The 25,009-nt window shown below is 40.4% G+C and overlaps 1 protein-coding gene across 11 annotated transcripts in view; it reads right to left on the bottom strand.

Annotated features, from left to right (window-relative positions):
- Positions 1-158: 158 nt before the first annotated feature.
- Positions 159-25,009, bottom strand: part of CLIP1 (CAP-Gly domain containing linker protein 1) — a 74,206-nt gene continuing 49,355 nt past the window's right edge. For 8 of the 11 annotated variants that reach the window (XM_064466095.1, XM_064466102.1, XM_064466099.1 and 5 more), the window contains 10 exons: positions 21,900-24,185; positions 20,519-20,656; positions 18,757-18,863; positions 15,451-15,571; positions 10,129-10,181; positions 4,597-4,714; positions 4,248-4,407; positions 3,428-3,477; positions 1,884-2,008; positions 159-1,180 (listed from right to left, as the gene is read on the bottom strand). In XM_064466095.1, coding sequence (XP_064322165.1) covers positions 958-1,180; positions 1,884-2,008; positions 3,428-3,477; positions 4,248-4,407; positions 4,597-4,714; positions 10,129-10,181; positions 15,451-15,571; positions 18,757-18,863; positions 20,519-20,656; positions 21,900-24,185 — 3,381 coding nt within the window. In that variant the 3' untranslated portion in view covers positions 159-957. The remainder of the gene's footprint in view (positions 1,181-1,883; positions 2,009-3,427; positions 3,478-4,247; positions 4,408-4,596; positions 4,715-10,128; positions 10,182-15,450; positions 15,572-18,756; positions 18,864-20,518; positions 20,657-21,899; positions 24,186-25,009) is intronic. The other 3 variants (XM_064466103.1, XM_064466105.1, XM_064466106.1) reach the window with 1 other exon arrangement.

Raw genomic sequence — 25,009 nt, 5'->3', positions numbered from 1 at the left:
TACCGAGAGCCTGCGGCGGGAGGGTGCACGGGGAGCGTTCGTAAAAACATCCCGCAGCGCTCCCGGCCTTCTTCTTCCTAATCTCTCTACAGCGCAGCCACTGGGCACGTTGGTCCCCTCACAGCGCCCGGAACGGCACGGTGCAAAGGAAAACACACTTCTTTTTTTTCCCAAAATATAACTTTAATATATATATGCATATATATACACACACACCACACACACTATATAGAAGCTGAAAGAATGAAAAAAAAAAAACAAAAAACCAAAGCAAAATCAAAGCAAAAGGGCGCCCCACGAACTGCTTTAGGTGTGCACAGCATACGGGTTTCTAAAAAAAAACCCCACAGCAGCTCCATTTCTTACCTGCTTCACGATTTCGTGTTTCACACTGTCGTCAAACCGCAACCCAGAACTCACATTCACTGAGCGAAATCACAGTCAAATGAGTAAATGAAGATAAAGATGAAACATTTCACAACTCAGTCCAGTGTCAAAAAAAAGCTTAAAAATCTAAATGTACAAATTCAGCCTCGAAATGGTTTAGTGCAAATATGAAAATTAACAGCATAATTTTAAGATATTTAAATAAGCTTTAATATAACTATAGTGCTCCGTTCCCTATACATGTTTTTCCATCAATAGATGCAACGGCACAGGGGCATTTCTTGTTAAGAGCGGGAACAAACCCAGAACCTGGGAAGAAATAGCATAAAGTCATTTGTTAAATCATTTATTTATATTCCACTTAAGTCTATTAAAAGGATATAGGGCATTTATTAGAGGAGGAGCAAAATATTTATCAAGGTACTGATTCTGAAGTGGATGGGCACGAGGAATGGGAGCAAGGGCGTCAAGAACCGCTGTCCCTTTTCCTGACATTCAGCGCACAGAAATGCTGGTGGTAAAAATCGTCCCATCGGGGCGCACAGTCTATCCTCCTGGCTGTGCCTCGCATTAGAAGGTCTCGTCGTCATTGCAGTCGGCCGTCCAGTGCCCGAACATCTCACAGGTATCGCAGTAGGGGCGTTCCTCTCTCCTGCTGCCGTGGTAAGCCGAGTGGGGCGGCTCCTCCAGCATCTGTGCCTGGGTTGGACAGTCTTCAGTGTCGTGAAGATCAAAGCAGCCACAAATATCGCAGAAGAGACGAGGTTTCTTCTTTGACAGGCTTTCTTCCTCACTGCAAGACCAGCACCAGGGCAAGTTAAGCAGCGTACTTGTCCTTTGTAAAGGAGAAAGGCCTGCCTTCCCTGCCCTGCACGATAACCTGTCCCATAATTATTGAAACTGAGGGAACACCACAGTGGTCAATGAAAACAAAAAAATTACAAACCCTCTTCTGAAGATCATCTGATATCTTGACTACCTTGCAGTACACCCCCATATTCCCTTATACTATACTAAACAAACTGCTCGGTTTGTATAAATATTTGCAGAAATGCAGACATTATAAAAAAGCACATGTAAACTAGTCTCTCTTTTCTCTTGATAGAAGAGACCTGAAGTCACAATATATCAAATAGCTTTTAGTTCTATTTCCCTGGACTGGATCTCCCCGTCTCAATGCAGCTACCGGCCTCTTGAGAGCAAAGACTCTTCTACTTAATTTGGAAAGGGCCAAACTCAACCAAGACTGATAACAAATATGTTATGCCATATCAGTGGTTGTGATTGATAACTGCAGAGGATCACCTTGCACCACCAGGTACAATGTAGTAATGGACCTAAAAAGAAGATTGGATTAAATCACCCTAAATTCCAGAGAAAGCTACGTTTTTCCTTCCTGACAGCTGAAGTCGGGGCGGTGCACTGTACAGCTGCCAGAGCTGACTGCTACCAAAAGTTCCCAAAACATGAGCCAAGGTTTCCTTTAGGGTTTATACCTGTCATAGTTATTTATCTCCTCTTCATTGCCATTGAGGGCTGCTTCACACATTCTTTGTATTTTCAAATTCAATTCTTCATTTCTCCTTTGCAGATCTACTATCACTGAATTCAGGAAGTCGATCTATGATAGTCAAGAGCAAGGACAGTCAGCGCGCTGAGGACTGCACTTCAGAGCAGCAAAGGAATGGCCCTCAAACTGACACGTGCAGATCTGCATTAACTCTTAACGCTGGAGCGTTGTATTACAAAGAGCACCCACAGACACCAAGAGAACAAGGGATAGGAACTTCTCAAAGGACCTCTGAGACCCTTGGTATGATTTCTGTCCAGGGAGCTAGGTAGTTCTGCCCAGCCAACGTGTCTGACAGGCATCAGTGGTTCTCAACCCACCGAGAGATCGTATTTTTTTCTAGTGTTACGTTTTGAACATAAATCCAGTTGCATAATGGCGATCAGAACAGCGTTGCTGCTCCTCTGAACCTGCAGCTCTAGGGGATACTCTCAGAGCTATCCTGGAGGGGCAGTGGGACAGCGCAGCGCACCTGTACGGCATCTCCCAAAGGTAATTTGAGCCACAGAGATCAGTAGGCCAGCGCTGCAGCCGCACTGCTGAATGTAATCAAGTAATGTGTGGCCAATTAACATAGTGAATAAAATAAAAGGAAGCCAAGAAGTGGAACAAACCTCATGCTAATTTGACGGAAGCGTTGCCATCGGCGGGTGAATTCAAGGAGGCAGAAAACCAGAAAAAGATTGGTCATTAGTGTATGTTAATTATGCTACTACTGATCTCTGTACAGACTAGGAAGGATATTTTTTTTAACCAACATGACTGACATCAGTGATCTAACAAGGACTTTTATAATGAGCAGAAGGTGTTTCTATTCTAATCACATTTGCCAGGCATTTGTTGTCACAAATTTGTTATCACTGCCTGTTGCATGGCACTGCTTCTCATGGTGGTTACCATACTCTCTGATACCCATTTTTCCTGTTACCAAGCACTTGCTAACTGAGCAACTTCCTTGCCCCATTGCTGCCAACCCTCATTCTGAGTAATGTTCTGCAGTGAAGCAGCAGCGGAGATCAACATTTTCTACGGCAGAAGCTTAGAAGGAGCACGGAGTTCAGATAGCCTGTTTCTCTGAGGTGGCAAGCACCACAGATTCGGGTGGGCCACACCTTATTCCTCATTCACATCCAAGAAACCTTTGGAAAGAACAGCCAGGAGCAGTTTATGCGTGTGCTCTGCTGGGCTGTACCTCACCAACAGGCTGCAGGGCAAAGCCTGCCACCCCTGCTTTCCAGATTTTTTCCTCGTGTTCCAATAACCCGAACTATTTCTCCAGTATCACTCATCACTTGATTCTTATACTTACTGTCATTAGTATTTCCCTTCAGAAACAGAAAGTTACCAGACAAATTTGCCCATTATAACGCTGATGTACAAAATCTGATAAGAACTGTCTTTTGAAAAAATATTTCACTCTGCCTGTAGACACACTGCTGTGCTAGCATGCTGATGTTTCAGATCAAATACCTGCTTCTCTTTCGCAATTTCGTCTTGAAGTAGATTAGCAGCAATGTCACCTTTAAAGAAAAAAAACAACAAAAATCAAACAAGGTGTAGGTATCCAGTAATTTAAATTATGAAGCATACAATGGCTTAGAGACTGAAATAATGTAATAGACTCTAGTCTTCAAAACATGTTATTCTCGCTGCTTTACAGTCACTCGGTATAAGCTTTGGTGAGGGTGACTTCCCTGGGGAAATTCTGACCACTGTATTACAGAAGCATATTCAATACTGTACATTACTTATTAAAATACAAAAAAAAATGTGTGTAGAGGGTACAGCTAACATTCACAGATCTGCAAAGGAACCCTCCTCTATTGGGTGATGAGGCTATAGTGGTACAAAGCTTAAGGCGTTCAGCATAAAGTAAGCATGAGCGTCTAAAACGTGCAATTCCCAGTCCTGTGCTCAGCTGGGTGGTTTTGTTCTGATGCCTACGCATTACTTCGCAGCTACAGCAAGAAGAAACATAAAGCGAGGCTCTTGCACAGAAGCCCCACCCAAACAGGACAAAGTTTTATGGTTTATGCACATTTCATTTCAAGTCAAATTGCCCCCCACCCTTGTGAAAACAGGATAAACTGGAAATGTCAGCAGCTTTCATATTTTGCAGCTGGTCAGATTTCCTTCACTCAAATCTCACACGTGTTCCACAACAGGAAAGTCACATGTCTCAGGAGGTTCAACTCATTAAACCTCCTTTTAACTGCCTGGTTGACAGTTTCAAAAATCTACAAGATTAAAGCTGCAGGCACAGAGGCAGTAAAGAGGCACTCTCTTTTACCTGAAGAGCCAGTTACAGTTAAAGGCTGTTCATTGTTTTCCTTGAGTTTTTGCTCCAAGTTCTTCACCTTTTCCTCAAGTTTCAGTTTGTCAGACTCCAGTGACTTAACCACTGACTGCAAGGTTTTTGCAGAAGCATTTTCTCCACGGAGCACTGTGATCTGTAAGAATTATTTAAGAATGCTTTGACCTTCCAGAATGAAGTAGTAAGGGCTAAAGAGCCACCAAAAATACACACCAGAAGTCACCTAACTAGGCACAGATATCTAAAGATTTAATTCTAAGGTTTAACTAGCTTCTAGCTATAATTTAATCTGAAATTAAGAATCATCCCACTCTTCTGCATTTACCTCATTTCTGAGTTTTTCCAGTTCCTCATCTTTCTGCGTGATCAAGGCACTAGTAACACTGATGGATTTTTGTAAAGATGCTCTCTCTTCATCGATTTCTTTTTTAAATGTTGATTCTCTAAAAGAAAACCAAATATAACCAGAAATCACCTAAAGAATAAATTATTTTAGTTGCCTAAAGAAGTTTAGTTTGAAGTATCAGACTACTGTACAAAGTGGTTCTTAAAAAGCAAATTTCAATTCTGTACTTGACTAAGGTTTTATATATGTATAAACATTTCAGATGTTATAACTGTGGAAACAAAGCAAAAACTTTACCTAGGTAGTACATGCCAGAATCTGCATATCATCGTATCCATTTGAATTTAAAGAAGCAAGTTAACAGACTGGGGAGATACAGGATAAACAAACATGTTGCACAATGTTCCACAAAACCTAACTTCAGAGTTTTGTTACTTCTTGAAAATTATTAACAAGCAACAAAACATACATGCAAAGCTCATTATACAAGTTGTCATGCAAAGCATTGATGATGCTGGAAATATCAGGTGGTCCTCACTAATTTCAGTGTCGTCATTATTTCCTGAAACACGTACTTTGAGAGTTTCTGAGCCTTTAACAACTTTCGTTTCAGCACAAAATCATGTGGGATTTGTTTTACTTCATGGAAAAAGGGTTAAAAAGAAATCCTCCAGAGCAGGCACAAACCCCTTCTCTGTACGTATGTCCAGTTTTCCCAACCTTTTCAGCTGATCTAATAAGAGACTTGTCTTCTGCCTACAGATCCTGTCCTGACAGTGATCTTAAGGCATCATAGCTACAACATCCTCACACTGATACTAATGAGTCTTCCTGATAGGTCACAGAATACGCACAGATGAGTGACTGTCCTTTGATATGAGGACTATTGCTACAAAAGTTCCTTACAAGCTGAAAGGTTTGTTTGTTTTAAAAAATATTAAAATAAAAAGAAAGATTGTTACTCCAAAATCTATGTTTACTTATCTAGAAAAGAGACCTGTTTTTCAGGGCACCAAGCAGTGCCCAGAAACTAGCTGTCCACTCTCTGAGCTTCTGCAGGTGTAGCCAGTTTTCTGTGCAAATTCTGTACATCTCAGTTTAGACAATCATGGTCTCGCTGCCACAGCAGCGAGCTGCTTCTCTTCCTCCTAGCTGAGAGTGTTGAAGACAAACTAGGCTACCTAAATGCATACCCACTACACAAAAAGCACAACGTAGCCAATACTTCAAAGATACCAAGTGACATAACCATTTCATTTAAGTAACTAAACAAAACTACAATCTCTTAGGACTGTTCAAGGGATCAAGAGCAGAACGCGTCGTTGTGGGACGACGCTCAGTATGTAAGGGACAGCTAGTAGGTTCAAATGGAAAAGTTTTCATATCCACGGTATCTACAGTTAGTGAGAGCCATGATACCCAGACCATGAAATACAGTAAATCTCACCGACTCAAGATAAATAGGAAACTCAACAATGAGAGCACGATCAATGCCATTCTTTCATTGTTAAGCTTATACTTGGGAATGGAAGCAGCAAGTGGAGAATCTGGGGTTTAGAGAAGCTGATGCAGCTACCAAACATGAACCAAAAGGTTGATTTTGGTTTTGGTATTTTTACAATGAGAGAATTAATATAAGCAGAAACACAACAAATTGCAGACTGCACAGTTTTGTCTTCCAATACAAGTTACACCCTGTTAACAAAAACCAAAAGGGCACGTAACAGATCTCCTTGCCAACCCTGATTCAGTAAAGCACTAAAAGCATGACGGCATTCTCTGTGTTCTGCAGCACGATTACATACATGCTCTAGCCTACCCCATGTTTTTAAATGCTTTGCTGAATTGGATCAAAAGCACAGGGTGGTGGTGCGGGAAAGAAATGTGCCACCAATGCATGGGACGCTGCTGACAGAGCGTAGCTGCCGTCTCCAATTCACTGAGCTGCAAAAACCAGCATTTACTTAAGGCAGGGGAAATGGGAAAGTACATCTGGAAGTTGCTGCTCACAAGCTGTCCTGTACGTAAGACTTCACTGGGGCTTCCCTTTGCTATATATGCAGCTGCAGAAGGGCAGATGGAAACCCCAATGACTCATCTCATGCTCAAGAACTTGTTATTTAGCCAATGTTTCCACTTTCTGGTCAGATCTTTATCTTAGAGATCAAGACCAAACATACGCTTTTTGTACAAATATGTTTAATTTGCCATTTATTGGACTTGGTTTCAACCACGACAAGCATTTAGTTGGTTGAAAAAGGCAAACAGTTTGTGAGCATATAAATTTACAAATTCAGTATAGGAGTTTTGAATACTGTAACACAAGGGGAGAGAAACAAGAGAAGAAAAGAGAGAAAACAAGGGGGGGGGGGGAAGGTCCTTGTACTGTAGCAGGTGTTTTTCTTTTGCAGGGCAGTCTCTCCAGGAACCACACTTTATAGCTCCAGCTGGAGGCCCTCTAAAACACTGCAACTGGAAAAACTACAGATGTAGTAGGTATATATCACTACTTACTTATGTGTAAGTGTAGATCACAGTTCACTTCCAGCATCAGCTGAGAGTCTACCCCACCAATGCTCTCAGCTTCAGCATCGTTTGATTCAGTATGATTCATATGAGAGTTAGTAAATGTAAGGAGCATATGTTGAATGTGAAATAACTACATAGTGATAACTTGCAAGAAAAATGTTGTGGAAAGTAATTATCAGAAAAAAAAAAAATTAGGGAATTGAGTCAGTGAACTTAAACTTTTCCCCTGCCAATTCAAGTCCAAAATAATCTGCTTGCCAGCAGGGACTAAAGAAAAACAACAATAAAAATGATTTTGTCATTTCACACGCCATTTTAAAATATCACTTTCTTGAGGAGGTTAAACCATGTTTTGAGCAGTGTGAGGAAGTCACAGGAGAGAGAGGTTTTTGTTTTAACATTTAAAAAAAAACCCAAACCACCCAGATTCTTCCCTTACTACAAAAATATGAAATTCTAAGAATGAAGCAAATACCTTAAAGTGTTACTGGGCAAGCTTTAAAAATGCAAGATAACAAGAACCACATGTTAGAAACATGGAGTAGAAAAGCAAAATATTGTAAGGAAGAACTAAATTTGCACCAAGGGGCTTTTTGTTTTGGTAAAAAATATAGACTTTTAAAATATATATATATATTGCTGAGTATTTTACAAAACAAAAGCAAGACACCAAGGGACAACGGCAGCCAAAGTATGTACAACAACTTTACTTAAAAAAAAATTATTTATTGTAACGTGGATAGACTTTCTTGAGTCTTACCATTAAAGACACACAGATATAGCAAAGGAAGCAAGGGTAGGAAAGGGAAGAGAGAGGAATGAAATGAGTATCGATAAATAGCGCAAGCTCAAAGACAGTAAGACAGTCAGCAACCCACAATGAACCTAATGAGCTGAAGTAACATAGAACCCCCTTAGATTCATAAATATCAAACTCCTGTTACTCCCAGCTGGACTATTTCATAGAGCGAGTTGCTAAAATAGAGGAAGAGAATTCCTGTGAGTGGAAGGAAGGCAGGAAAACTCTGCTAGAGATTTGACCTAACTGAAACGAAAAGATGTCTCTTTTTCAGTACCTCAAATTCTTATGACAAAAGGAAGAAATCATTGCTCATCTCGTCACCAACTTAGTGGAATTTGGGAGTTTAGAGAGAGACTCTTTTTTAATTAGCTCTTTATTCAGCCTAACTTTTATGGGTGCAAATAATGTCATGTGTCATATGCTGGCGTATTTTAATCCCTAGTGGCCTGCAGTCTGCTTCAGTGAGGCTGACCGCTTCTGCTACTTGTTCTACCCTTTCTGTTGGAGTTTATTCAACACTGTTGAGAAATATCATTAAGCCAGACTTGGGCATCTCAGTGTAACTGACTGAGGGTCAAGTAATGTTAAAACTCACTTCAGTTATTTCATAATTATCTAGGTTATTTCAGGCAGGTCACACAGAGCAAAACAGGAGAAGGAAAATCAGAGCCACACACCTTGCTTTTATAACTTACAGAATTTGTCTTTTAAACTGTATGCTATCAAACAGAACTGCTGGAAAGTACTGAATTAATCTTAAGTCCCTATTCCCTCCTTCCTTTCCTCAAGTAACTTTCAGGAATTACACTATTTAAAATAACTCTCAACTATTTAAGATACACATTTTAAAACATGTTAAATCCAGGCTATAAACAGCATCCTAACCTGCCAGAAGCCCTAATATCCTCCTTTTCCCTCCTGTTAAACACATCAAATATGCCGGAGATGATCCTCAGTGTAAACATACTAATTAGTGTGGATGTCAAATGGCCTTTACACCAGCTAAAGATTTCTCTTCTTATCTTCTTCACCACTTCTTAAAAAAAGAACTTAACACTTACGCTATTCTATGCAGCTAAAGGCTGAGTGACCCAGTTTGTCAGGTTGGTTAAAGCTGGAGGTTCAGCTGCTCACTTGCCTCTCTGCAAAATGAACTCAAACTCGTACGTTCTCTGAGGATGCTTTAGCTCGTGTAATACCCTACGTGCCTGCTGTCCTTTAGCAGAGTGTGAGCTATAACAAAGTGTGACCCACCTCCCAAACAACAGATTATTAGGGAATAAAAAAAGGGATCAGTGTATAATACTGAGTAGCTAACGATGTGCATAAATACTGAAATATCACTCACTGTTCTTTGTTGAGACCATTATAAATTCAGGAAATTTAACAGAGGTCGGTTGGTTTGTTTTTCCTGGAACACACTTGGTGTCACAGAGAGCTGCATCTTTTTCTAAGGATTTATATAACTGCTTTTGAAAAGCCCACATTTTCCTAAAGACATTGTGGCACTTACCCAATTAGCTTTCCATACACGTATTGCAGAAGGACAGTAAATTTTGTACCTTGGGACCATTTATGGAACAGCACAGTTTACAAATGGATGCCCCAGTCACCCAGGACAAATCTCCTGGTATTTAAAAACAGTGCTGAATGAACTGCAATAACTACTGCCACGGTGAACTCAATATCCCAAAACTATGAGAACAATCCATTTAAGACTGAGTAATTGCTGCTTTTCTTTTTTCTTTTATTTTTAAATAACAATCCTTAGCATCACTGTATTTTTCCATTATTCCTTAAGAACTTGATGGGTCAGATCTGTATGCACGCATATTTATCGGACTAATGGAAAATCAAATATGCCAGAGCAGACTACAACCAAACACTAAACTGGTTACCGAAAATGAAGAAAAATACTACAATGCAAGAGGTGCATAACTAAAGAGGAAATGGTAAATACCACTTCTTCACATGTTCTTACAGTAATACATTTCCTTCTCACTATTAATACAGAAAATGGGGAAGGTATAATCTGTAAGCCAATCTGCATAACAACCTCAGGACTTTTAACTATGATACAACAGAAAAGAACTGCTTTCTTAGCACTGTTTTTGTATTCTGTTTTCTGAAGTTTTCTGTAGGACTGTACAGTTAAACGCACATCAGAGAAAACAACTTACCTCTTTTTCATTTCTAATAACTGGTTATTGAGTACTGATCTCTCCTCTTCCAGCTAAAACACAAGTACAAAAAGACTACAGTTAGTACACTAAAGATTGTTTCCTTAGTATAATGTATCAGAGCATCATTATCATCATAAAACAAACATGGGAGAGGCTACAGAGGCTAAAATCCTCAAAGTAATCGATTTTCTACTAGGACAACGCACACGCACGAACACAAATTGTTCCGTGACCAAGTGTATGAGTGAGTGAGGGGCATTACTGCTTTATATAGTACTTGCGTGTGCTGTGCACACAAGAGAGGTGTGAGGCCTTACACAGTATTTCCACCCCCACCCCCCTCCCCACCAAACAGAATCATAAGCCTTTCTGCGCCTGGCTATTATGTTTAGCCCCATATTGGCGAATTACTGGATTTGCTGTTGGTTTGACCTGGATAATTGTACTACTGATCCATATTTGTTCCTGTACCATTATTTAGAGAGAAATTATTGATCCCTAAAGCTGTTGGTCTGGTGTCTGTTACTGCATCCTGAACCTGGAACTTGACGGGGCCACCTTAAGCCCTCATAACTAGTAAGGCCTTCAACTGAAAATATTGTTGCCGCATGTTCTTGCGGTCCAAACTGACAGGCACAGGTAGGTTTAGGAAAAGAGAAACAGGACAACCAACCATAATTTGTTCAACAACAAAACTGTAAAGCCCCACCACAGAAGATACACTGGGGTAAGTGAATTTCTGATACGGTTAAGGAATTAAGTATTTTTCAGGCCAATTAATTATTTTTCACCATGTCTTCCTTTCTTCTTACTCAGTGGCCAAAGTCAGCAATTACTACTCTACCAAACTGCTTATAGTGGCAACTACCAGTGCCTTGACGTGAACACAATCTCTGTTTAGATTTCACAAGCTTTCGGGGTTCATCCCCAAGGTTAGCAATACATGCATTTATAATGGCAACGCCAGAGCCCCAGGAAGAACAGCAAATAGCCTCTTACTGACTAAATACCATCAGTGCTTTGCAGTCATTCAGCTTTGGCACAGACAGGTACAGAAAGCATTAAGCAAGTTCTGATGAAAAGGAAGGTTGTCTGTCTGGAGCCTCTAAGACTAGGCTAAATGCAGCTCACCTAGATAAACTGTCTCCTCCATATTTTCTGACAGCTTACATTCTCCTTTCAGGTACTACAGTGCTGTTAAGCCTTCCAGGTTTAAGATTAATTGGTATCATTTGCTGGGGCTTAATCAGACAACTTTACTGATACAAAAAATAGATACTAGAAGGGTATAGACAGACTTATATTAAGAAGCCAAAGAAAACCAAAACATCTCTCTCAAGGAAAGTGATCATAGTAAGACCTTGGGTAGCCAAAGTACTATGGGGCTATGGCCAAATTTTTCCTGCAGGCAAGTCAAACCCAGCAAATTCACTAGCAGCACAAAGTATACCCCCTGCTTCTGAGAATTTTTGTCTGCTTCCCACTCAGAGGCAGCCTATATGAACTCCTTATGTCTGTACAGCCTGATGACAAAAAAAAGAAGGAAAAAGAATATGAAAATTCTGAGAAATGTTTCAGTCGTAAATCCCAGTGAGCTGCACCTCTCCAGACCCCCCTCAGACATGTGTTCTATATGGCCCCTCTCCTCCCTCAGACTCACGTTGTGACCTCTTGTGCATCACAATTTCCAGCTGGTTTTTTGGACCACTTTTCCTCTACCAGGAAATTCTGAGAAAATTCTGAGAAATTCTGAGAAAATTCTGAGAAATGTTTCAGTCATAAATCCCAGTGAGCTGCACCTCTCCAGACCCCCCTCAGACATGTGTTCTATATGGCCCCTCTCCTCCCTCAGACTCACGTTGTGACCTCTTGTGCATCACAATTTCCAGCTGGTTTTTTGGACCACTTTTCCTCTACCAGCACTAGCATTTCTCTACAGTCGCACCGTACAGCATTAACCTGGCCACGTTCCACAAACAAATCACTTTGTTTCACTCATCTGTATGCCATCTTAACCTTTCTGGTGCTTACGCTCTTGACTGCCACTTGCAATTGGAAAAACCTCATACTGACATTATTTACCCTTTGCTACCCAGAGGCCGTGCCCACAGAGCTCCCTGATGCTCTCCCCCCTCACCACCCCAAACACACCCCACTTATTTATGGGTTTCTTTTAGGAAAAGATTGCGGTGCCTGTTCAAGTCAGAAAATCCTTCAACATTTGTGGAATGCTGCAGGACCGTGAGCATAAACCCTGCATCTCTCTTCCCTTTTAGTTCCCTGGTTGGCTGTGCAGATATGAGTGATTTTTGTACAGACCAAGCTAGAAGTGGACTTAAGAGTGAAAAGTCATCGAAAATGTGTTAGGGGAGCTGTGCAGCTTTTAAACCCCTGTTGCAGCTGCACTAAGTCAGGGGTCAAGCCTTGAGCAACTTTGTGGAGAAAAGGAGAATGGACACCCCTTCTCTCATCAATATTTCTCCAGCAATCCGCTCACTGTCATTAGCCTCAGAGCAGACATCTCACATACCTTTAATAAAGGATGGACCAGCTGAGCTAGTAGATATTTCTACACTTTTTCCAAGGAAGTTAAAATGCCTGGGCTGGTCTGAGACTCCCAAAATGCCACAACAAATAATTTGAAGCCAGCAAAGTTCCCCGAGCTCAGTATCTATCTGAATGTGAATCTTTAACTAATTACAAACAGCTAATTATTTATGGATCAATACAGAAAAGCACCCCTCAGCATCTTTCGTATAAGACACTTTACCCTTTAGATGTCAGGATAAATCATTCATGAAAAAGTACTCATTAATTTTGCAAAGTGTGTCACATGCAGCCACAGATTCACTAACCCAATTGACTAACACACTTGCTAGAATTTATATAGTTACCATAGCGACTGCTCAAAATACTGAAAACATATGCTTGCTACCTTTCTTAATGCATTTTAATAGGCACATGCACAGAAACTCATACAGACTGAAGCACTGCCTTCCTCCTTACTGTCCAATTTTTCAGTACCCACTGCATAAAGTGCAGCTCCATGAGCAATCCTGCTCTGCATTAGACCTCTTCATTGCCACCACGGACACTTGTTCTCTAAAATCTAATGAGTAATTCTTCATAGTAACATTTTTTTTCACTCCCCACCGACAGCCTGAGCCAAGGAAACCCAAGACATGCTGCAGCTTGGTGCCTACACACGGTGTACATTCACCCAAGTGACCGCAAAGTAGAAGTGGCGGCGGGATCAGTGAGACTGTGCTAGCCCATCCATGCAAGAATCCTCAAGGCCAGCTGGTTTTGTTGCCATTTCATTAAGAGAACTCAGCAGAGTCAGGGGTAGAATGAGGGGACTGTAAGTTCAGGTTCTGCAGGAAACACAAAAAAAGTCCCGTTCCCCAGGATAACAGCAGCTTTCTATCAGAATGAAAAGGATGGTTAGTACTTGACATGCTCCAGATGAGACAGGGAATGCTTTTTAGAACATCTGCCTCTACTTCCGAGTAACCAGGAAATACACAGTTCTGGGCAGGCAGACCGCACGTTTCACTAACAAGACCTGAACAATAAGGAACTGAGAAGAGCTGCACTCGTGACACTTGGAAGGAAACCTGCATTTTAAATTACACCATTTTGCCTTTGTTCCTTTTGCCACAACAGAGCTCCCAGAGCTCTAGCAGGTCTTCTAAACCTCTGATCTCAGAGCCATCTACTCGGGCTGAAAAGGCTATGGTGCAAGCGAACTGAGAATATTCCAGTTTGCACGATGAGCAACTAATGCCTGTGCTTCACAGATTACAGCTGTCTGTCCTGGCAACGAGAGAAGGATCCCTGCTGACAGATCCACAGCGGGCAGGATGCAGACAGCAGGACTCCTTTACAAGGGGGTCTGGAAACAACAGAGGCCATGGACTGAGACTGCAGTGACCACTGCCAGCCTACGCCTTGTGGGTTGATGGGTCCCTTCCCTTGGGGACTTTCTGTATATCAACTCTGGCTACACGCGATAGGCAGAAAGATTTGACCAATGTTGCCAAATACTTCTCAAGTTACAACTCTTTCTGAAAATAACAGGTTGCCTCAAAGATTCTGAAATAATTTAAGAAAAGCTGTGGGAGTGGGGAGCAGAGCTCCCACTGGCTGTTTAGGATGACAGCATTCTCTTACCACACCACTACTCAGATGCAGCATGAGTCAGTGGTTGAGCCCACACGTCTGGGACTCTCGTTAATCATCTCCAAAGGCTCTTTAGGATGAAGGAGCTTGTGCATTACTCCTGTCAGCAGCCAGAAGGATTTAGAAACTGGCCAGATCTGTAGTCACCCATCCTCAGTTGTTCTGAACAGGACCCCTGGGGAAAAGTCAGCCTCTTAGCTTTAAAAATATTAGGCTTTGTTGCAGGACAGAAGAGATCTGTTCCACTGTCCCTGGGAACAGGCAGACCCCTCTTCTGCACAAGTCCTGTCTCAGAGAGGCAATCTATAAACCCATGTCTTCTATGTTCTTGCTTTTGGATGGGGTCTTCCAAAGATGTCTTCGTGGTGTGGGCTGTCACTGGAACAGCTCCACAAGAACTAAACCCACCATATTTATAGCTGTAAATCTGATTTATCTTTTGGCAAGTACCAGTGTTAAAAGGTGTGTAACTAAGCTTATACTTTAAGATTCCAACAACATGTCCAACTGTAATAGTAAAAAAAAAAAAGATAAAAAACTCAAGAGTCTTTTTCTCCCCTATAAACCACCACCAGAAGAACATCCTACATTGATTCTAGTCCTCCAATACCCACTACCTGGCTGCAGCACTGTTCATGTACATGCACAGTATGAAGTTTAAGCAAGCATACACGTGCATAGGGCTTTTAAGAGACAGTCTGACCAAGTAGTTTTAAATAGTATTCTGAAATATATCCTAAATACTCTTTTTTGTTTTAGTGGGAAGGGAGAGCAGGAACAAGGAGGAGAATTAAATAGCTAGATTTCCTTAGTACTGGGTAGAAGGAGATTTCCACAGTTGTATAACAAAATTACTCCCAACAGAAATAGCAAGTGTCTGTTAATACATTTGGCTAAAGCATATTTAATTTATGCTTACTCCCAAGCCTCCTAAGTATCCTTCACGGGTTATGCAACCTTCTGTTAGCCTGCAGTTCTAACCTCCCAATGCAGGTGGCTTCCAAATTTATTGTAAAACATTCTCAGAACAACTCATCTTTCAAGCACAAACATGCAGTGCAACGTCACCCAGGCATCGGTGGAAGCAGCATGCACAGCACTTCCACCACAGGTCAGGAAACGGTCCGGCCACTCTACCTTCTGATGACTCGTGATTTCGTCCCTGCTCCTGCCCAGCTCCTCGGCAAGTTTCACGTTCTCCTCTTGCAAAGCTGCAAGCTGCTGGGACTTCTGAGCTGCTGCCAGCTTCAGCGCTTCGCTGCGAGGACAGAGAGTGCATCGTTACCATAGGAACGAGAGAGGCAAGCAAAAACTGTGGGAGAGATTCAGCTTCACAGCTTGGAAAAATACATCTAGGTCACGTGTCTAATGGGTTCTATAATAAAGGTGACAATCTATACCTCAGAGGCACAGGGATAGGTTTAACCCTGAAAAGCAATGGCAGCACAAAACTCCTTTTCCTTTAAATGTATCAGATACTCAAAGAAATGGAAGGTGAGCTCAGACTGCTAGTTCTGCGTGCTAGTTCTGCATGGTTAGCACATGCTTGGGTTTAGAAATACAGGGTAGGGTTTGACAAGAGTGTTGGTAAGGGTTATAGCCTAGACTCCCTCAGAAGCGAACTCTGCAGCCAGAGGTAAAACCTGAGAATTGTTAAAAAAAAAAAAAAAAGGAAAAAATGAAATACAGGCCCCCCCCCCCCCCCCCCCCCAAAAAAAAGAAAAAAAAAAAGAAGGGGGGGAAGCACTTAGTTCCACTTCTGTATATACTCCCTACAAGGTCTGATATCCAAACATATAAGAATGTGCAAGATCACAGGAGGCAAAAGAGGAAAGTATCTAATCTATTCCATTATTGTAACAGACACAAGGCTGAAAACAAGACAAAACAAAAGCTGAAGAAAAAAATGGATTTGCAGGGTTCATCGGCCTGTGTTGCTACTAGTACGTATGGTTTCCTTAAAGTAAGTTTATTTGCAAGAAATTTCTGAAAAAAAAATATTTTGCATGCCTGCCTGTAACACAAGTGGCTAATGCAAGCTGTTATAAGATTTGACAATATCTTTCAAAAAATAAAAAAGATAGGCTTCATTTCATTAAACAGTAATTTTTATGACTGTGAGATTCCTTTTCATGAAGACAAAACAGTACTCCCATGTGCCAATGTTACACAGAGTTAAACCCTGACTGGAATATTAAAAATACTTTTATGACTGTGGGAGGCAGAAGAACCCCTAGGTCAGAAACTTACTCAAACTCTTCAAAATACAAGGACTTTGTGGTCTATTATTGGGCACATTTAAACATAAAGGAAGTCTGATTTACTTTTCGAGTTCAGCACACAATATGACTAAGATTTTCCAACCATTTCTTCTATCTGGTCTCACCTTGACCGATTTCCAGTCCGATCCACCTAGACTGGATTAAACAGGCTAGCTCACCTCACTGAGCATCCATTCAAATTATCATGGTATGAATCTACTTGCTGATGCAGGAACATACCTATTTTTAACCACGACTGTTTGCTGATCTGCAGCACTAACCAGTTCTCCTCTTTTTGCTTTTGGCATTAAAGTGTAAATTCAGGGCATTATAAAAAAAAAAAAAAAAATCACACAAAACGCTGGGGTCAGTTTGTGTGAAATGCTCCCCTGCGTTTAGTGCCAAGGAACTTTAAACTGATAGCTGCAAGTGCACTCGATGTATGCGGCACTACACGGATACACAACACGCAGCCAGTATTCCTGCTTTTCCTCACCCTGGTTTCACACGGAAGGCTCTTTCACAAAGGCCACCAATGTCACTGTAACATCCTCCCACCTCCAAAAGGCACTGCTCTCCAGGCAGCGGCATGTCCCCACCTACAGTCACAGCTCCTGTGGGCAAAATTTCCTCTCTCCTCTCCTTCGCAAAGATGAGGGCACTACCTCCATCAGCTGACCTCTCAGAGGTGTTCTCTCTACCCACGTTACTGCTGATCAAGAAATGCCTATTATCAAGCAAATTCCTTACTCAGACTAAAACAAGGCAACACACAAAATAATTATGACAGTAAAGATCAATTGAAAAACCACTACACAAGCTTCCACTTATCCATAATGTGTCATATCACTGATGATTAGAGACTACATTCAGCAATCGCCTATGACTAAGATTAACCTTAAGGGGAAAAAAAAAATATTAAAAAACCCAGAAAGTGATCAGGATGATGAGAACACCTTTCAGTGCTGAAGATCTTCAATCTTCATATCTTCTGTAAATAACTCTGCTTGACAAATTACAGTCTAATATATTTTGTCTTTCCATGATACCAGAGTCTGCTAGCCCCTTGCTGTTGTAGCATTAGAGCAACTGGTCTGGAAATAATTATTTTGCTTTGGCATTTCCCATGAGTACTGAGGCAGGTAGGAATTGCTCACGGAATGAAATCCTGCCTTTCTCAAAGGAGGCTGCTGTCTGTACAAGCGTGCAGGTTTTTAAAAGAGAGCAGCAAAACCTGTCAGTCATAGAGAAACTTAGTATTAATTCTGTGTGCTGATTTCCTGGGTGTCCTGTCTTCACCTCAGAGCAGCCGTTAAGAATTGTCACAAAATGACTTATGGGTATAACGAGAATAATAATTAGCCAAAGCTGCTCTTAAATATCACTCCAGATTCCAGCTCTCACTCCAAGAGTCAAGAAATTCTTCTCTGAGTGCAGGTGGGGACAGAGATTCGTGATTTAACACATTACAGCTCTGAAAGTCGCGGGACATGCAGCTACTGCAGCGTAGCAACAGCTAGGATTTTTATTCACAATGGCACAGCAAAAGCTTTGATACAATGAGATTCCCCAGGGCAAATGACTTTATATCAGAAGCTTGGCAGTTAATTTCTTTGCGTATGATCGTTAGTTTGTAGTACCTAATGGGTAGTTTCTCAAATGAAGCATTTCAAATTATAAGCAATTAACTGTAGGTTTTACATACTACGTATAGCACTTATAAGGTACCAGTTAGAAAATTAATGCATACTGGGGCAACAGGAATAAACTGGATAAAACCATCAGTGAAAAATAAACTGAGAACCAGATTTTCTATAAACAAAGGCACTTAAAGCTACTTCACACTCTAAGTGTACTTGTCATTAAATCCAAACGGAATTTCTTTTATTATAAAGCTTTTAAAATAATCTAGTGCCCTCGGGTGGCAGAACTCTGTACTTCCTCCAACAAATTATTTCAAACTGCTTGGAGTGAAGGATTTGCCTCAATACCCTTCAGCAATTTAGGAGCAACATTCTGATTCCAGGTTTTATACATGCCAACCAAATATTTAAGTTTGATCTAATATCTGCTTTGTAAGTGAGGATACCGGAGAGGTACTGAAAGAGAATTTTTTGAAAAAATTAAAGGTAAATGTAACTACAAAGGAATGGTTTAACAGATTTAACATTGAAATACTTACAATTCTTTCTTAAGTTCTTCCACCTTCTTGTTCTCCAGATTTAGAAGCTCTTTTGATTTACTAAGTTCCTCTTCATTTCTCAGGTTGTTTTGTTTAAGCATGTCCAACTTAAAGAGGGGGAAAAAACCTCATTACACTAATGACACTATACAGTTCTTAGGTGTAGAACTCAGAAAAGATACTGAGCAAAATAAGGGCCTCAGCAGAGCTGCTCCACCTCTTCGTCTTTAGTCCTTAAATTAATTCAGTCTGTTTGTACTGAGAAGCATTTGTCTAACAAAAAATGTTATGAGGCTTTCTGCATTCAAGTTGAGCAGCACAAAGAATTCGAAGTCCATTGAAGAGCAGCTTACAGTAATCTGATGTATATACCCTGATATAAAAGGTAAAGCTCCAACGCAAGATACAGCACTTTTTAAATTCAATGCTTGTTGCTAAAATTAGCTGTTCCCTTGACCTGTATTCCTCTAAGTTAACTGATAAAAATTTCTGCTTTACCATACCTTAATTTCTGAGAAACGGTAGGCTGAATGTTGTGCTTGCAACCATAAGAAATGAATTCCTTTCAGAGATCTTGTTGTATGGGACAAATCGCTGTATATCTATTTACTGAGCTTGCATCTACCACGTAAACACCCCAAGCTTGCAAACCTTATTTGTTCGCATTCAGCAACACATTATATTACATAACAGATAATCTTCAGCCATTCTCATGGCATTACAGGAGCCTGTGGATTATTTTTGGTTTTTTAATCCAGAAAGTGAACCCCTGCCATTATTAACGTCACCACTTTTAATTCTCCAGTCATCAGATCTCATTGGAAATCATTACTGTTACAGGACAAGCTGTGGCATTTAGGTTAGCCCAGCTGTTCACAACCCATTATTAGGGGAGCTGCAACAGATAAAAGAGCCATCGAAAAGAGGCCTGCAGATCTCAAGATCTGCAGAGATGATGCCAGTTCAGTGTTAGACTGGATGCTCTGGGGCAGAAGTGTGTGAAAAACATTAGTGAGGACATTTTTCCCTCCTTCAAACCCTTAAGTATCACAAAGCGGTGGGAGGACAGAGGCTGACAACGGGTGCCTAGAGGAACTGCTGTCACGTTGGACTGTGAAGTTCTTTGGGACCATTGTGCTCATGTATTTGTATAGCGCACAGCTCAGCAACATTTGTACCTTGTCAGACCACAATTCTGATTAACAGAAAAGTAGAAGAAAGAAGATATGACAACACTACATGTCAAGACCGCAAAGGGGATGCACAGAACAAGGAGTGCTTTATAGGCGACAACTGGAGCAATAACCGCTGTGGATTAGGAGCGCTGTTACTCAGCGCTCTGTAGCACTTCATTGGAGCGTGAAGTTGCACCCCATACTTGAAACCAGGGTACTGAAGTGGTCACGGAGTGGTCATACTCCATGGTCTGCAAAACCTGCTGTAGCATCCACAACTCCTATTACATAAGATAATTTTCTTTGTTGCTGCACCAAGATTTAAGGGATGTGACTTTATATGCTGTGCATTATTTGAAACCACATGCAAAGTACAAACGACCATAGGTCTTATGGCTATATAAGCACCTAGCTGTTCCATCAATGTACACACATCTAGTAAGTTTTCACAAGGCAGTCAGGACTGAGTACTGTGGTGTGAAAATGAGCGAATCCACTCTTGTGTAATCTAATTCTCTGAAATTCAATAGTTGTTCCTTACAAAATAAGCAAAACTTTTCATATAAAAGCATTTAAATATGGATTACTTCATTCTGCAGCTTCTCGTTTGCCTGCCTAGAGTTCTCCAAAGAGGCCAAAGTTTCAATCTTTTCTTTGTGAATGGCATCCTTCTCTTTGGTCACCTTCTCCACAGCCTGGAAAACATCTTCTGCCATTTTGGCAGCCTGTATGTAAAAGTAGGTGGGGAGGGGTGGGGAAAAAGACGAAAGTATTACCAAAGTGACCTCTGAAAGCAAAAGACGGACCACAATACTTTATGCACAGCTCCACAGTTTGCCAGCTGCTTGTCAATTAAATAAGGACTTCAACTGGGGATTTATTTGCATTTTGAAGCTGCATAAAGTATCAAAATAAATGGACATGAGAAGATTGGACTCCATGCAGAAACAGGTCATAACCCCATGCTTGTGTCACCACCGAGGAAGCCCACTTCTTTTTTAATTCCCAGATTTCTAATTACCACCACTGTGATTTCTCTTAGACTTCTAATGACTTTAGACAGTAGTAGTTCAACAGATATTCACTTCCAACAGACTGCTCTATTTTCAGAAAATGTCGAATTATAAAAAGCTGTTAAAAATTTGGAAAATAATTAAAAATTAAATAGAAGATAAAGCCAATTATCACATTATTTCAGTGTTGTTCATTATGCCCTCGTAAAAGGAAATACTTCACAAGAATATTAGAATACCATGGTATGTATAAAACATTCCTGTAGGATATCTTGATTCCAATTTGTATTCCAAGTGATTTTATGGGCTTCAGGCCACACAAACTGAAATTCAAAATACTTCACAGAATTTGTTGGTGGTGAATACAAAAAACTTCTGTGAATAAAAAGAACACCAGAATTGCCTATGTCTTTAACAGACTGAAAGTCCTATAACGTAAATTTAAACGGTTCTCGTACGCTGCTTTTTATCCAATTACATTTACAGGAGCAGTACGTTGTTTTATGTTTTGAGTAACTCAAATTTGTAGTTTGTTGTAATTTAACATAAAGTTGCACAAAGAACTAATCTAAAACCTTATCTATTACTACTCTAGCTTTTAAGCTGCGGAGTACTTCAACAGAAGGAGCTGCTCAGTTTCTCCTACCAGATTCAGGAAACAAAGCTTCCTTTTATTCACAGTTTACATTGTTTTCTTGCAACATTCAGCGACAACATAGGCTTTTATATTTAGAAATATTTTTTATAAATAACATTAAAGTGTCTTTCAGACTCACAGTTACAACTTGAAAAAAAAAGAAGTAATATATCTATATATAGAGAGAGACCATAATTCCAGCCTGCTGATACTGAGATGAAGTGCTGATTGTGCAATGAAGTGCAGAGAGGAAACCATTGGGTTAGTGCTCATTATTAGTAAAACCGTACTTGACTGTTTAACTATGTGTTTCAATACCTCAGTTTTTTGCACTACTGTTTGGGCCTGGAGAGTCTCAATTTCCTTTAGTTTCCAAGCCAGATTGTTCATCTCCTCCTGCAGCATCTGATTTTTGCCCTGAGACACCAGCAATTTGTCTGAGAGGTCACTATTAGTTTGTTCTAAAAGCGCTACTTCCTTGTGCAGTTTGTAATAATCCTTGGAGAATTTCTCCTTCTCTTTTATTATTTCTTCCTTAATGATGACCAGACTCTTCCGTTCAGTGAGCAGGCTGTCATTTTCCTGAAGTAATTGTATTCTCTCCTTCTCCGTCACCTCATACCTGTGCTGAAGATCATCTAGCCTCTCGGAGACACAGCTGTGCAAATCCTGGAGCTCTGCTTTTGATTTAGACAAGGAAACAAAGTCACTCTTCAGTCGTTCGATACTGGAAGCGAGCTGCTCTGTCTCTGCGCAGAGGGTTTCTTTTTCCTTAATTATTTCTGCCAGTTTAGTTTCAGATTTTTCTTTCCCCTGAACTAAAAGTTCTTTCACAGTCAGCAATTCTTTATTTTTCTCTCTCAGCTCTTTTATCTCCTTCTCCAAGAAGCCTACGTTGCTTTGAAGTTCCATACGCTCCAACAAAAATGACTCCTTGTCCAGTTTCCTAGCTTCCTTTTCTATGGTTAAGTTTTCTTTCATAATCTCAACCTCTCCATTTAGTTTCCGACACTCATCTTGCAATTCAGTCCTCTGTCTGGTCAGCATTTCCCTATCAGAGGAACAGGTCTTGAATGAGGATGACAGGACCTGCTTGGCATGTGATACAGCAGCCAGTTCATTTTCTAACGCTCTTTTGGCATCCTGGGCTTCTTTCAGAAGATCTGAAAGGTCATGTTTACAGGCTATTAGCTCTTGATTTTCTAGAGTCTTCTTACTTAGTTCTTCCTTGAGGGCTTCAATGGAATCTTGGAGCGTGGTATTCTCTTGGGTCAGAGCTCTCTTGGCTGAGACATCCAGTTCATGTTCTCTCTTCATATCAGAAATCGCATTTGCAGAAGACTTGCTTTCATCAAGAAGCTCTGAGTATTTGCTCTCCAGTTCATTCTTCTCTTGAAGAAGAGCTTCATTGTGCTTTTCAAATTGCAACGACTTACGAAAAACAGATTCCTTTTCTAAGTTCAGTTCATTTATTTTCTCAGTGAAGACTTTCTCAGCAAGCATGGCATCTGCTGTGGCTTTAGCAAGCTTTTCAGCAATTGCCTTATTTTCATTTAAAAGTTCCTCCCTTTCAGCCAAAAGCCTTCGCTCAGATGAAAAAAGAGCCTCTTTCTCTTGAAGTAACTGAATACGTTCAGAATTGGATGTCTCTCTTGAGGCTTTAATTTCCTCAAGAAGACAAGAGAGACTAGCAAGGGAATCCTTCAATTCCGTATTGTCTTTCATCGCTTTTTTAAGTTCTTTATGTTTAGTCTCGAGTTCTGTTTGCATCCCTTCCGTTCCCACTTTTAATGCTTGGTTTGCACTAACCGTATTGTCTAAACTCACACGCAGCTCTTCTATGCTTTTAAGAAGCATCTCCTTCTCAGCCTGCAGACTCTGACTTGTCTGCAATAGACTGTCCATTTCATTTTTTAAGGCTATATGTGTATTTTTAAGATCTGAGTGTTTACCTAGGGCTGAATCTCTCTCTGCAGTCAGAGTTGACACTTCTTGCAGTAGCTGTCTTTGATCTCTGGCCAGGGCCTCACAAGAACTTTCCAGCTTCTGAATAACATAATCTTTGTCTTTAACAACTGCATCTCTCTCTTCCAAAAGTTTCTTCTGATAATGCTCCAATTCTTCACGTTCTTTGATATGTTTCTGACATACCACATCCATGGCATCTTTGTTGGCCTGAAGTTCTTTCAGCTGTTGGAGCAAGGCTGACTCTGAAGACCGGAGAGCATCATTTTCTTGAGTTACCATCAGAAGGTCCGCCTGCGCTGCCTCTATTTCAGAGAGTAGCATTCTTTTCTCAGAGATTAGTGCTACATTTTCTGTCATTTCCTGCTGGCTTTTGGACTCAGCTTCTTCCTTCTGCTTTAGGATTTTTTTATTTTCTGAATTAAGTTCTTCATTTATCATCCAAAGTTCTTCTTGGTCTCGTTGCATTAACAAAATCTTTGATTCCAGTTCTAGAAGTTTTGATAACAAGGAATCTCTCTCTAATTTTAAAGTATTCCCCTCCTGGGCCAGAGTCTTTTTTTCTGATATCAAACCCCTCATCTCGTCTGATATTAGTTCAATCTCTTTTCTGGCTGATGCTAACACAGAGCTTAAGGACTAAAGAAATAAAGTCAGGGAGAAGGGAAAACAAAAATGAAGTCAAGCATACAAATGAGAAATGTGGTTTAAAGGCAAATGGAGCTATTGTAATTTAAGTTTTAAAAAAGTGTATACACTGACACACAGTCCCTGTGTGAATTCAGCTGCTGACGGCCACCACCGATTGGTCATTACAAAATACCCACCATCTGCAGGAAAACTTATAACTTGTTAAATAAAAGAAGAATAAAGTAATGGTTTGAAGGTTCCTCCACACAAGACTTCATCTTGTTTTTAAAACTACTGTCAACACATTTTCAGAATGTGAATTACTCAGAAAAGAGCCACAGGATGATTTTATAAGAATCTAAGTGAATTAAAATGCAGGGAGTTATATTGGATACTGACTTCCAATTTTCAAATACACCTCCTATAGCTAATTGTCCTCATGATTCTGTCCAAAACATAGTCATAACCTGTTTAATGCAATACGCCACATCAGTGGTGCATTTAAAGCTAACTTGTGTGCCAATTTATACACTAAATAGTTTCCTAAAGCATTATTATAGATTATAGCAAATAACACAAGGAATGAAACCAAACAGCAAAGTCAAAGAAACAGGAGGAAAAAAAGAAAATTACTGAAGTCAAGCCACCTACTAAGTAGTTGCACATAAGACAGGATCATACTACAGAACAAAATTTCAGCAGTTAAACTTTTCAGTTTAAAAGTTCAGTTAAACTTTTAAATGAAATAGTTCACAACATATTCTATTTAAAATTCATGCATTTAAAAAAAACAGAGAACAACATTTGGCTCCAACTGATTGTGCTGAGCCAGA

This window comes from Phalacrocorax carbo, chromosome 15 (assembly GCF_963921805.1).
Source record: "Phalacrocorax carbo chromosome 15, bPhaCar2.1, whole genome shotgun sequence".
In the NCBI taxonomy this organism is placed as follows: domain Eukaryota; kingdom Metazoa; phylum Chordata; class Aves; order Suliformes; family Phalacrocoracidae; genus Phalacrocorax; species Phalacrocorax carbo.
Note: the sequence above shows the minus strand (reverse complement) of the source record. Positions and strands in the feature narration are given on the sequence as shown.